The sequence below is a fragment of the Pristiophorus japonicus genome, chromosome 11 (assembly GCF_044704955.1).
Source record: "Pristiophorus japonicus isolate sPriJap1 chromosome 11, sPriJap1.hap1, whole genome shotgun sequence".
Classification (NCBI taxonomy): domain Eukaryota; kingdom Metazoa; phylum Chordata; class Chondrichthyes; family Pristiophoridae; genus Pristiophorus; species Pristiophorus japonicus.
Genome location: NC_091987.1, coordinates 147,884,623 through 147,898,423, shown reverse-complemented (window position 1 = coordinate 147,898,423; position 13,801 = coordinate 147,884,623). Strand labels below are relative to the sequence as shown.

The window sequence follows — 13,801 nt, the reverse complement described above, 5'->3', positions numbered from 1 at the left end:
GACCACAAACTCGAGCACAAGCACACTCTGCGCAACTACAAAATCAAGTACAAACCATTCTACAGGCCCGCAGGCCTCACACACAGCCATGGGCATCTAGGCAACAGTAACCATAATATATGATTTCAGATAATAATTGAGAAGAACATGAGAATCCCAAAGGCCAGGGTAATAGATTGGAGAAAGGCTAATTTTGAGGGACTGAGAACAGAACTTGTGAAAATAAAATGGACGATAATATTGGCAAACATTGATATAGAACAGCAATGCGAGACATTTCAAACTATGTTCAACAAAATATATTCTGTTAAAAAACAAGAACAAACTAAACATGAATGAGACACTGTGGATGAATAAAGCCATAGGGAAAAATTGAGGGTACGGAACAAGGCATTTATTAAGTACATGGACAGCAGGGGGGAGCATGATGAGGGAAAATACAAAGAGACTAGGAGAGAAGTCAAAAAAGCAATTAGGAAGGCAAAGAGAAACTATGAAATTAAATTATCAAGGAACACAAAACAAGATAGTAAAATATATTACAGATACATAAATAAAAAATGAAAGTCGGGATGGGAATAGGGCCACTAAGGGATGGACAGGATAAAATCATAAGCAACGATAGTAAAATGGCAGAAATATTCAATTATTTTGCTTCAGTATTTACCAGGGAGATAGAACAGATGGACATCACCCTGGATGGTGAGATTAGTAATAAAATAACTGCATTTATAATAAAAAGGGCTATATTAAGTAAACTAATCAAACTCAAAGAGGATAAAACCCCTGGTCCGGACAGATTACATCCACGCATTTCAAAGAATTTAGGAAAGGGATAGCAAAGGCATTATTACATTTAATAATTCATTAGAAAAAGTTGTAGTGCCAGCGGACTGGCAGATAGCTAATGTAATACCTATAATTAAGAAGGGGGATAGAACATGTTCAGGCAATGATAGACCAGTCAGCTTAACATTGGTAGTAGAGAAAATAACAGAATCCATACTAAAAGGATAAAACAGAAAAACATCTAGAAACCTAAAATATAAAATGAACAGTCAACATGCATTTCAAAAGGGAAAATCTTGCTTGACCAACTACATTGAATTCTTTGAAAAGGTAACAGAGAGAGTAGACAAGGGTGACATAGTTGATGTAATATATCTAGATTTCCAAAAGGCCTTTGATAAGGTACCACATTATAGACTAATGAATAAGGTCAGAGCATATGGAGTCAGGAAGCAAGTAGCAGAATTTATAGCGAGCTGGTTTCAAGACAGAAAGCAGAGAGTAGGGGTAAAGGGTAGCTATTCAGAGTGGCAGTAGGTGGGAAGTTCCACAAGGACCACTGTTGTTCACAATTTATATTAATGATTTAGACTTTGGAATCAAAAACACAATGTCTAAATTTGCAGACACCACCAAATTGAGGGGTTTTGTCAACACTGAAGAGGACGGCAACAAATTACAAGAGGTTGTTAACACAATGCAGAATGGGCATATAATTGGCAAATGAATTTCAACACAAGTGGGAGGTACTACATTTTGATAAGAAAAATAAGGAAGTCACATATTACTTGGAAAATAAGAATGTAAATAGGTAGAGAAACAAAGGGATCTGAGAGTACAAATTACTAAAAGCAGTGATACAGGTTAACAGCCATTAAAAAAGCAAACCAAGCACTAAGGTTTATTTCTAGAGGGTTAGAATTGAAAAATAGTTATGCGAAACTTGTATCGAGCCTTGGTTAGATCACAATTGGAGTAATGCGTACATTTCTAGTCACATATTATAAAAAGGATATAGAGGCACTGGAGAAGGTGCGAAAAAAATTTACAAGGATGATAGGTGTACCCTTGCGTTTCTGCTATCAGGAGAAGATGAGCAGGTTGGGTCTCTTTTCACGAAAAAAGGCTTGAGGGGTAACCTAATAGAGGTCTTTAAAATTATGAAAGGTTTTGATAGAGTAGATACAGAGAGTGTTTCCACTTGTGGGGACGAGCAAAACTAGAGGCCAAAAATATAAGAAATCACAGGGAATTTAGAAGAAACTTCTCACCCAGAGATTGGTGAGAATGTGGAACTTGCTTCCACAGGGAGTGGTTGAGGCAAATAGTACAGATGCATTTAAGGGGAAGATAAGCATATGAGGGAGAAGGGAATAGAGAGTTATGCGAATCGATTTAGATGAGCAAAAACAGGAGGGAGGCTCGAGTGGAGCATAAACACCGGCATGGACTGGTTGGGCCGAATGGCCAGTTCATGTAATTCTATGTAATTTTAGGTGCAGCAGGCAACAAAATTACTTCTCAGGCATTGTATTATTATTTTTTTAAGTGATTTAAAAAATATTATCTGCACTGAGACCTGTTTTGTATTTTCTGTTCCTTTGAATGCATTTTTGTACCAGAATGTATCACATTTGAACAGCTTCCATGATTGCATGTTCTTAAATATGGAGGTGTAGCAATTTGGTCGTGGCGTGCATGTTTTGTAGGTGATAAACGGGCGCGTAAAACAAGAAGCACAAGCTCATTATAAGCTGGAAGTGCGTCGCCCGCCATATTGGTGTCGGCAAAAATATAGGCATCCATGGCTCTCGTCTGACACAGGCGTTACACCCTGAGAATATGCAAATAATGGGTCCAATGCCAGGTCCACATGCGGCCTAGTCATCATAGGCAGTCCCTTGGAATCGAGGAGGACTTGCTTGCACTCTTAAAATGAGTTCTTAGGTGGCTGAACAGTCCAATATAAGAAGCACAGTTCCCGTCACAGGTGGGACAGATAGTCTTGAGGGAAGGGGTGGGTGGGACTGGTTTGGCGCACGCTCTTTCCGCTGCCTGCGCTTGTTTTCTGCATGCAGCCTAGTAGGCAGTCCTTAAAGGGCCGGCATCAAAAAGGGAGGGTAGACATGTGATCTGCAGTGGTTTGAGCTTTTTATCTGCTGGGGTTGAGTTCCCTATCTGTAAGGGTTTGTGCTCCTTTTCTGTTGGGGTTTGAGCACTGCGGTTTGTTAGGAATTGAGTTCTTTATCTGTAGTGGTTTGAGTTGTGGAGGGAGAGAACAGTGGCGGCACATTGGGATGGGGGTTGCGGAGTCCCCCTGGAGCCCATGTAGTTTGAATGTGGAGTTGGGAGGAGCATTCCTGATCCTGCCATTTCCACATTGAGGTAAATTTACAGTCCCCACCACTTTAAAAGTCCACCTTTAAAACAGGCAATAGCTTATATTGGCGAGAACATGATACCCATCTGCATTTGCATTATCAATTTTAAAGTTACCGGTTATTGCTTATTTTGGGCAGGAACAGTTGAGCTTACTCACTAGTTCGCACCGCGTTAAGGTGCACTGAATGCAAGAACTAACACGTAACTAACATCTGGTTAATGTTCAATTATCCTTTGTGTATTGGAACTCTTCTAAGTGGTGTGAGGTTACAGTTTGTAAACTGATTGTCGTTTAACAACAACAACCTGTATTTACATAGCATCTTTAACATAGTGAAAAGTCCCAAGGCGCTTCACATGAGTATTATGAGAAAAAATTTGACACCTCGAGCCACATAGGGAGAAATTAGGGCAGGTGACCAAAAGCTTGGTCAAAGAGGGAGGTTATAACGAGCGTCTTGAAGGAGGAAAGAGAGGTGGAGAGGTTTAGACAGGGAGTTCCAGAGCTTGGGGCCTAAGCAACAGAAAACACGGCCACCAATGGCTGAGCGATTATAATCAAGGATGCTCAAGGGGGCAGATTTAGAGGAGTGCAGACATCTCGGGGGGAGGGGGCTGGAGGAGATTAGAGATAGGGAGGGGCAAGGCCATGGAGGGATTAGTAAACAAGGATGAGAATTTTGAAATTGAGGCGTTGCTTGAGGCGGTAGCCAATGTAGGTCAGCGAGCACAGGGGTGATGGATGAGCGGGACTTGGTGCGAGTTAGGAGATGGGCTGCTGAGTTTGGGATCACCTCTAGTTTACGTAAGGTAGAATGTGGGAAGCCAGCCAGGAGTGCTTTGGTGTAGTCAAGTCTAGAGGTAACAAAGGCATGGATGAGGGTTTCAGCAGCGGATGAGCTGAGGCAGGGGCGGAGACGGGCACTGTTACAGAGGTGGAAATAGGCAGTCTTAGTTATGCTGCGGATATGTGGTCGGAAGCTCATTTCAGGATCAAATATGACACCAAGGTTTCAAACAGTCTGGTTCAGCCTCAGACAGAGGTTGGGGAGAGGGATGGAGTCAGTGGCTAGGGAACGGAGTTTGTGGCGGGGACCGAAAACAATGGCTTCAGTCTTCCCAATATTTAATTGGAGAAAATTTCTGCTCATCCAGAAGTGGATGTCGGACAAGCCTTGTGTCAGTTTAGAGACTATGGTGGGCTGGAGCGACGTGGTGGAGAGGAGTGTGTCGTCGGCATACATGTGGTAACTGATGCTGTGTTTTTGGATGATGTTGCCGAGGGGGAGCATGTAGATGAGAAATAGGATCAAACTCCTACAGGGGACGTGCTGAATATCCTCCAGAGTGCTCAAACCCCAACCTGTCATCGAGCTCAAACTTTGATAGAGAACTAAAACACATTCAGATAAAATCAAAACACTACAGAACAAGGGCAACACAGATAGAGATCACATCCCCCATCACACACATACATTGTGGGCCCGTCACTGACCCTCACACACTGTGAGCTCCTGTCACTGACCCTCACACACTGTGGGCCTCTGTCATGGACTCCCCCATCAGAGTAAATAGTTTCTCTCCATCTTCCTTAGGAAGGATATAATTGCCTTAGAGGGAGTGCAACATAGGTTTATTAGGGATTCCAGGGATAAGGGGATGTTGGGTGAGGAGAGATGGCGTGAACTGGGCCTATATTCTCTAGAGAATGACAGGTGATTTAATTGAAACATATAAAATTCTTACAGGGCTTGATGCAGGGAGGATGTTTCCTCTGGCTGGGGAGTCGAGAATCAGAGGTCACAGTCTCAGGATAAGGGGTCGGCCATTTAGGACAGAGATGAGGAGAAACTTCTTCACTCAGGGTGGTGAATCTTTGGAATTCTCTACCCCAGGGGGCTGTGGAGGCTCAGTTGTTGAGTATATTCAAGACAACTATTTTTGGATACTAAGGGAATCAGGGGATATGGGGATAGTGCGGGAAGGTGGTGTTGAGGTAGATGATCAGACATGATCTTATTGAATGGCGGAGCAGGCTCTCAGGGCCATATAGCCGACTCCTGCTCCGATTTCTTATGTTACCCTATCTAATTCTTTAATCATCTTAAACACCTCAATTAAATCACCCCTTAATCTTCGATTCTAAAGGGAACACAAGCCTCGATGTTAAGGAGTTCACTGTCGGGACTTTTGATTGTGCTTGACTGCTTGAATGACCAGCCCCCGTTACAGTATGCTCATTAGTTCAAAATAATTTTTTGCTGAAAATATCAAAAGTACAGGAGGCATTTAGTGCTCGGAAACAATTCAAATGAACAGACACTTCAAATTATGCACACAGAAATACGGAGAGGTTCCAACACTGAAACAAAGCAGTCCATGTTAGTGTTTCTCCTCCACATGTGCAAATAGTCCTGACCACATTTATGCACCCTGGTCTCACATCCCTTCATCCACCTATCCAATTTCATCTTAAACGTTGACAGTTTCTGGGCTGGAATTTTGGCATGTTGCCGCCTCTGTTTGCATCCTGGAGGGGCGGCGATGAGCTCTTCTGGGCGGATGACCAGCTTCCAGCACCTCGCCAGAGTTTTCGGGGCCGGTATCGACGGGGCGTGGAGCATTACCGGCCGGAAGAGGTGAGCCAGTGTGCAACGCCCCTGGTTGTGACGCTGGCTCGATTTTTGCTCCCGTCCCATCCATAGCTCTCCATAGCGCCCCCTGCTGGGACCACCTGTGAAAGCGGGCGTTCCGAGCTGTCGTGGCTGCAGTGAAACATAGAAACTGGTGCAGGAGTAGGCCATTCGGCTCTTCGAGCCTGCACCACCATTCAATAAGATCATGGTTGATCATTCACCTCAGTACCCCTTTCCTGCTTTCTCTCCATACCCCTTGATTCGGAAACTAGGGTCCTGAACTTAAGGAAAGGTAACTTCGACGGTATGAGGCGTGAATTGGCTAGAATAGACTGGCAAAGGGTACTTAAAGGGTTGACGGTGGATAATGTGGAAATTTATTCTCATCTAAGCTGTACCACACTGTATTTTGTACTCTTTTTGATATAAAACAAAATGGGGTCCTGGTCCTTCCAGAAATTTCTGCAACAGTCTGTTTGCATAAATAGCTAAACCTGGCTTGAAACGGCTGACAGCTAATCAATAGCCACCAAACAGCATGGATTCTGTCCTGCTGAGACAAGTACCACCCATGGTGCTCTCCTGTATTGTCCATTGCAGCACCAGTTCCACTCTCTCCGCACCGCCCCCCCCGCCCTTTGACATACTCAAACTACCATCATCTCTCATACAGAACTCATCCATTTTATGTAAAAAGATAACTGACCAGGATACTGGACAATCCTGACACAATGCGATAGCACATTGTCACTCTCATCGAGTAATGGCTGACTGGCCAACTAATAACCCTGACAAAGGGAAACATTTGGAAACCATGTCAGGACAAGGATGTAGTAATTAACTCTTTATCTGTATTCACTGACTGCAAGACAGAGCCAATACACAGAAAAGAGGCCATAGCTTGGGTTCTACTGTATAAATATCTCGTGAAATTGTACCATTTTGAAGATCTTCACTTAGCCGTTGACTGAGTGAGACTTTTCCCTTGCTGGCAAGTAAAATTAAAGGAACATCTGCCGGGGCTGAAGGTGTCTGAGTCGTATATTGTGAGTCGAGATTTCGACAATAAGCAATGGCAAACATTTAAAGATCACATGGATGAACTTCAGCAATTGTACATCCCTGTCTGGAGTAAAAATGGGGAAGGTGGCTCAACCATGGCTAAGAAGGGAAATTAAGGATAGTGTTAAAGCCAAGGAAGAGGCATATAAATTGGCTAGAAAAAGCAACAAACCTGAGGACTGGGAGAAATTTAGAATTCAACAGAGGAAGACTAAGGGTTTAATTAAAAGGGGAAAATAGAGTACATGAGGAAGCTTGCAGCGAACATAAAAACTGACTGCAAAAGCTTCTATAAACATGTGAAGAGAAAAAGATTAGTGAAGACAAATGTAGATCCCATGTAGTCAGATTCAGGTGAATTTATAATAGGGAACAAAGAAATGGCAGACCAATTGAACAAATACTTTGGTTCTGTCTTCACGAACGTAGACACAAATAACCTTCCGATTGTACTAGGGGACAGTAGGTCTAGTGAGGAGGAGGAACTGAAGGATATCCTTATTAGGCGGGAAATTGTGTTCGGGAAATTGATGGGATTGAAGGCTGATAAATCCCCGGGGCCTGATAGTCTGCATCCCAGAGTACTTAAGGAAGTGTCGCTAGAGATAGTGGATGCATTGGTGATCATTTTCCAACAGTCTATCGACTCTGGATCAGTTCCTATGGACTGGAGGGTAGCTAATGTAACACCACTTTTTAAAAAAGGACGGAGAGAGAAAACGGGTAATTAAAGACCGGTTAGCCTGACATCAGTAGTGGGGTAAATGTTGGAATCAGTCATTAAGGATGAAATAGCAGCGCATTTGGAAAGCAGTGACAGGATCGGACCAAGTCAGCATGGATTTATGAAAGGGAAATCATGCTTGACGAATCTTCTGGAATTTTTTGAGCATGTAACTAGCAGAGTGACCAAGGAAGAACTAGTGGATGTAGATAAGAACATAAGAATTAGGAACAGGAGTAGGCCATCTAGCCCCTCGAGCCTGCTCTGCCATGTGGTGTAGTTGGACTTTGAAAAGGTCCCGCATAAGAGATTGGTGTGCAAAATCAAAGAGCATGGTATTGGGGGTAATGTACTGACGTGGATAGAGAACTGGTTGGCAGACAGGAAGCAGAGAGTCGGGATAAATGGGTCCTCTTCAGAATGGCAGGCAGTGAATAGTGGAATGCCGCAGGGCTCCGTGCTGGGACTCCAGCTCTTTACAATATACATTAACGATTTAGATGAAGGAAGAGAGTGTAATATCGGATGACATTAAACTGGGTGGTGTTGTGAGCTGTGAGGAGGACGCTAAGAGGCTGCAGGGTGACTTGGACAGGTTAGGTGAGTGGGCAAATGCATGGCAGATGCAGTATAATGTGGATAAATGTGAGGTTATCCATTTTGGGGGCAAAAACACGAAGGCAGAATATTATCTGGATGGCGGCAGATTAGGAAAAGGGGAGGTACAACGAGACCTGGGCGTCATGGTTCATCAGTCACTGAAAGTGGGCATGCAGGTACAGCATGGTATGTTGGCCTTCATAGCTAGGGGATTTGAGTGTAGGAGCAGGGAGGTCTTACTGCAGTTGTACAGGGCCTTGGTGAGGCCTCACCTGGAATATTGTGTACAGTTTTGGTCTCCTAATCTGAGGAAGGACGTTCTTGCTATTGAGGAAGTGCAGCGAAGGTTCACCAGACTGATTCCAGGGATGGCTGGACTGTCATGAGGAGAGACTGGATCAACTGAGCCTTTATTCGCTGGAGTTTAGAAGAATGAGAGGGGATCTCATAGAAACGTGTAAGATTCTGACGGGACTGGACAGGTTAGATGCGGGAAGAATGTTCCCGATGTTGGGGAAGTCCAAAAGCAGGGGACACAGTCTTAGGATAAGGGGTAGGCCATTTAGGACCGAGATGAGGAGAAACTTCTTCACTCAGAGAGTTGTTTACCTATGGAATTCACTGCCGCAGAGAGTTGTTGATGCCAGTTCATTGGATATATTCAAGAGGGAGTTGGATATGGCCCTTACGGCTAAAGGGATAGAAACATAGAAAATAGGTGCAGGAGTAGGCCATTCCCTCAAATCAGCCATGATCTTATTGAATGGTGGTGCAGGCTCGAAGGGCCGAATGGCATACTCCTGCACCTATTTTCTATGTTTCTATCCCTTTAGCCGTAAGGGCCATATCCAACTCCCTCTTGAATATATCCAATGAACTGGCATCAACAACTCTCTGCGGTAGGGAATTCCACAGGTTAACAACTCTCTGAATAAAACGTTTCTCCTCATCTTGGTCCAAACTGGCTTACCCCTTATCTTTAGACTGTCCCCTGGTTCTGGACTTCCCCCAATTCTTCCTGCATCTAACCTGTCCAGTCCTGTCAGAATTTTATGTTTCTATGAGATCCCCTCTCATCCTTCTAAACTCCAGTGAATACAGGCCCAGTCGATCCAGTCTCTCCTCATATGTCAGTCTTGCCATCCTGGGAATCAGTCTGATGAACCTTCGCTGCACTCCCTCAATAGCAAGAACGTCCTTCCTCAGAATAGGAGACCAAAACTGAACACAATATTCAGGTGAGGCCTCACCAAGGCCCTCTACAACTGCAGTAAGACCTCTCTGCTCCTATACTCAAATCCCCTAGCTATGAAGGCCAACATATCATTTGCCTTCTTCACCGCTTGCTGTACCTACATGCCAAATTTTAATGACTGATGTACAATGACACCCAGGTCTCGTTGCACCTCCCCTTTTCCTAATCTGCCGGCATTCTGATAATATTCTGCCTTTGTGTTTTTACCCCCAAAGTGCAGCCTCTTGGCATCCTCCTCACAGCTCACACCGCCACCCAGCTTAGTATCATCTGCAAACTTGGAGATATTACACGCAATTCCTTCATCTAAATCATTGATGTATATTGTAAATAGCTGGGGTCGCAGCACTGAGCCCTGCGGCACCCCACTAGTCACTGCCTGCTATTCTGAAAAGGAATGGATGCATTGGTGGTCATTTTCCAACAGTCTATCGACTCTGGATCAGTTCCAATGGACTGGAGGATAGCTAATGTACCACCACTTTTTAAAAAAGGACAGAGAGAGAAAACAGATAATTATAGACCAGTTAGCCTGACATCAGTATGGGGAAAATGTTGGAAACAATTATTAAAAATGAAATAGCAGCGCATTTGGAAAGCAGTGACAGGATCGGTCCAAGTCAGCATGGATTTATGAAAGGGAAATCATGTTTGACAAATCTTCTAGAATTTTTTGAGGATGTAACTGGTAGAGTGGACAAGGGAGAACCAGTTGATGTGGTATATTTGGACTTTCAGAAGGCGTTCGACAAGGTCCCACATAAGAGATTGATGTGCAAAGTTAGAGCACATGGGATTGGGGGTAGTGTGCTGACATGGATTGAGAACTGGTTGTCAGACAGGAAGCAAAGAGTAGGAGTAAATGGGTACTTTTCAGAATGGCAGGCAGTGACTAGTGGGGTACCGCAAGGTTCTGTGCTGGGGCCCCAGCTGTTTACACTGTACATTAATGATTTAGATGAGGGGATTAAATGTAGTATCTCCAAATTTGCAGATGACACTAAGTTGGGTGGCAGTGTGAGCTGTGAGGAGGATGCTGTGAGGCTGCAGAGCGACTTGGATAGGTTAGGTGAGTGGGCAAATGCATGGCAGATGAAGTATATTGTGGATAAATGTGAGGTTATCCACTTTGGTGGTAAAAACAGAGAGACAGACTATTATCTGAATGGTGACAGATTAGGAAAAGGGGAGGTGCAGAGAGACCTGGGTGTCGTGGTACATCAGTCATTGAAGGTTGGCATGCAGGTGCAGCAGGCGGTTAAGAAAGCAAATGGCATGTTGGCCTTCATAGCAAGGGGATTTGAGTACAGGGGCAGGGAGGTGTTGCTACAGTTGTACAGGGCATTGGTGAGGCCACACCTGGAGTATTGTGTACAGTTTTGGTCTCCTAACCTGAGGAAGGACATTCTTGCTATTGAGGGAGTGCAGCGAAGGTTCACCAGACTGATTCCCGGGATGGCGGGACTGACCTATCAAGAAAGACTGGATCAACTGGGCTTGTATTCACTGGAGTTCAGAAGAATGAGAGGGGACCTCATAGAAACATTTAAAATTCTGACGGGGTTAGACAGGTTAGATGCAGGAAGAATGTTCCCAATGTTGGGGAAGTCCAGAACCAGAGGTCACAGTCTAAGGATAAGGGGTAAGCCATTTAGGACCAAGATGCGGAGGAACTTCTTCACCCAGAGAGTGGTGAACCTGTGGAATTCTCTACCACAGAAAGTTGTTGAGGCCAATTCACTAAATATATTCAAAAAGGAGTTAGATGAGGTCCTTACTACTAGGTGGATCAAGGGGTATGGCGAGAAGGCAGGAATGGGGTACTGAAGTTGAATGTTCAGCCATGAACTCATTGAATGGCGGTGCAGGCTAGAAGGGCCGAATGGCCTACTCCTGCACCTATTTTCTATGTTTCTATGTTTCTAAGAGATTGGTGTGCAAAATTTAAAAACACGGTATTGGAGGTAATGTATGACTTGGATAGAGAACTGGTTGGCAGATAGGAAGCAGAGAGTCGGGATAAACGGGTCCTTTTCAGAATGGCAGGCAGTGAATAGTGTAGTACTGCAGGGCTCAGTGCTGGGACCCCAGCTATTTACAATATACATTAATGATTTAGATGAAGGAATTGAGTGTAATATCTCCAAGTCTGCAGATGACACTAAGCTGGGTGGTGGTGTGAGCTGTGAGGAGGATGCTAAGAGCCTGCAGGGTGACTTGACAGGTTAGGTGAGTGGGCAAATGCATGGCAGCTGCAGTATAATGTGGATAAATGTGAGGTTATCCACTTTGGGGGCAAAAACACCAAGAATTCGGGCTGACTGGTGAGTCGGCAAAATAGGCAGGATGGCGGCGCAGGGCGCTCGCGACCTCCCCTTTAACTTCCGCCCCATGAGCGGATGCCGGCCTGGTTTACGACTCGTGAGGCTGGTGCAGACACCACTCACGACACCTTCGAGGCGCGCGGGGCAATATCCACCATGGGGCGGAAAGGATTCGATGTGTGGTGCTATGGGGTCGCTATGCACACCAATGAAATCATCGACGGGCCGGGGGGCTATCCATGGGACTGCCGCGGGAGCCGGTAGCGCCCCCGGGGTGAAAAATGTACCGTGCCCCGTTAGCTGCCCCCCGTCCCCGGCGTTGAAAAAAGGTGCACTTTCGACCCCCCAATCTTTCACAACTTTCTCTGTATTTGTATCTCCAAATCGCAGGCAGCATCCCAGTGAGCCCGGGTTGTACCTTCTCTAAAGTCTCAAAATCCTTCCTAGAGTGTGGAGCCCAGAGTAACTTTGAATTAAGAGCAAATAAATTATCTGATGTGAATAAAATGCCTGCTTAAGTTAAGTTTAAAAAAAAAATTAAGATTCATTTCATATCCTTTCTACAGAAATTTACGGAAATCTTTGTGGAGAACAGGTTGATAAGAATTGTATAAGGGTTGTTAAACTGCAAAATATGTGCATCTCGGATATAAACAAGTCTGTGACTATCCAGCGGTTTTTATCCCTTTCTGTAATGTAGTGATACCAATATGGCAGTTCAAACATGGATGACAATTACAGTTGTATAATTACCTAAAATAATGAAGGGAATCCCCAGGAAGGTGGAGTTGTACTTCCCCCCCATCAAATTGATGATCCCTGCTGATGTGAGGGTGGCCAGAGCCATTGTCACTAAGCCCAGCAGTCCAAGCCAGGGCTTGCTACGGACACAGTCTTGCATGGAACAGCACAGCATGGCCAATATCCAAACCACCAGCAGGCAGGTTACCAGGTACCACTCTGAAACCTGGCTGCTCTTCTGGAAATCCTCCTTCAGCGATGAAGATGTAAACGGATAGAGCTTCAGCTCGGTGTTGGACTTCTGGAAGTTTTCAATGGTCTCGCAGAAAGTTGACTCCCACTTCTCCGCCACCATGTCATTGAGGGAGTTGCGGGTTTGCAGGTAGTAGGTGATCTGCATCGCCCGGGCGGATTTCACCCGATCTTTGTTCTGCAGAGTAACACCGCCAAGCTGGTGCCCAATAAACACTTCTTGGCCGTCTTTAAGGTAGGTGTTCGGATAATTGATGACGATCCCGGTGCGGTTCAGGGTCCATGCAGCCCTCAGCTCCTCCAGCACATGCACAATATCATCCAGGGCGCACATCTTATTATCCTTCAGAATACACATGTGGGCAAATGAGTAGTTGAAGCCCAACATTGGCACCTGAATCCGCGTCACTGACGAGTGCAACTGGAAAGAAGTAAGAAGAGATTGTGGGGTAAATTAACCGGAAAGAATTGGGCTGTGTTAACAGAACCATTTAGTATCAATCAAAGGAGACTATTTTGACATAGTACAGGCCACTGGTCAGACTGCACCTGGAGTGCTGTGCCCAGTTCTGGTTCCCTCCACATGCTGTGTGATATAGTGGCCTTGGAAAATTCGAAGGAGGACTTGGATTTATATCGCGCCTTTCACGACCACCGGACGTCTCAAAACGCTTTACAGCCAATTAAGTACTTTTTGGAGTGTAGTCATTGTGGTAATGTGGGAAACGCGGCAGCCAACTTGCGAACAGCAAGCTCCCACAAACAGCAATGTGATAATGACCCGATAACCTGTTTTTGTTATGTTGATTCAGCGATAAATATTGGACTGGACACTGCAGCAAACTCCCCTGCTCCTCTTCGAAATAGTGCCATGGGATCTTTTACGTCCACCTGAGAGGGCAGACGGGGCCTCGGTTTAACGTCTCATCCAAAAGATGGCACCTCCGACAGTGCCGCACTCCCTCACCACTGCACTGGAGTGTCAGCCTGGAATTATGTGCTCAAGTTCCTGGAGTGGGACTTGAACACACAACCT

At 45.0% G+C, this 13,801-nt stretch overlaps 1 protein-coding gene across 2 annotated transcripts in view; it reads right to left on the bottom strand.

The window, feature by feature from the left end:
* ptchd1 (patched domain containing 1) overlaps positions 1-13,801 on the bottom strand; it is a 77,478-nt gene that overhangs the window by 24,919 nt on the left and 38,758 nt on the right. For both annotated transcript variants that reach the window (XM_070894141.1, XM_070894142.1), the window contains exon 2: positions 12,526-13,186. In XM_070894141.1, coding sequence (XP_070750242.1) covers positions 12,526-13,186 — 661 coding nt within the window. The remainder of the gene's footprint in view (positions 1-12,525; positions 13,187-13,801) is intronic.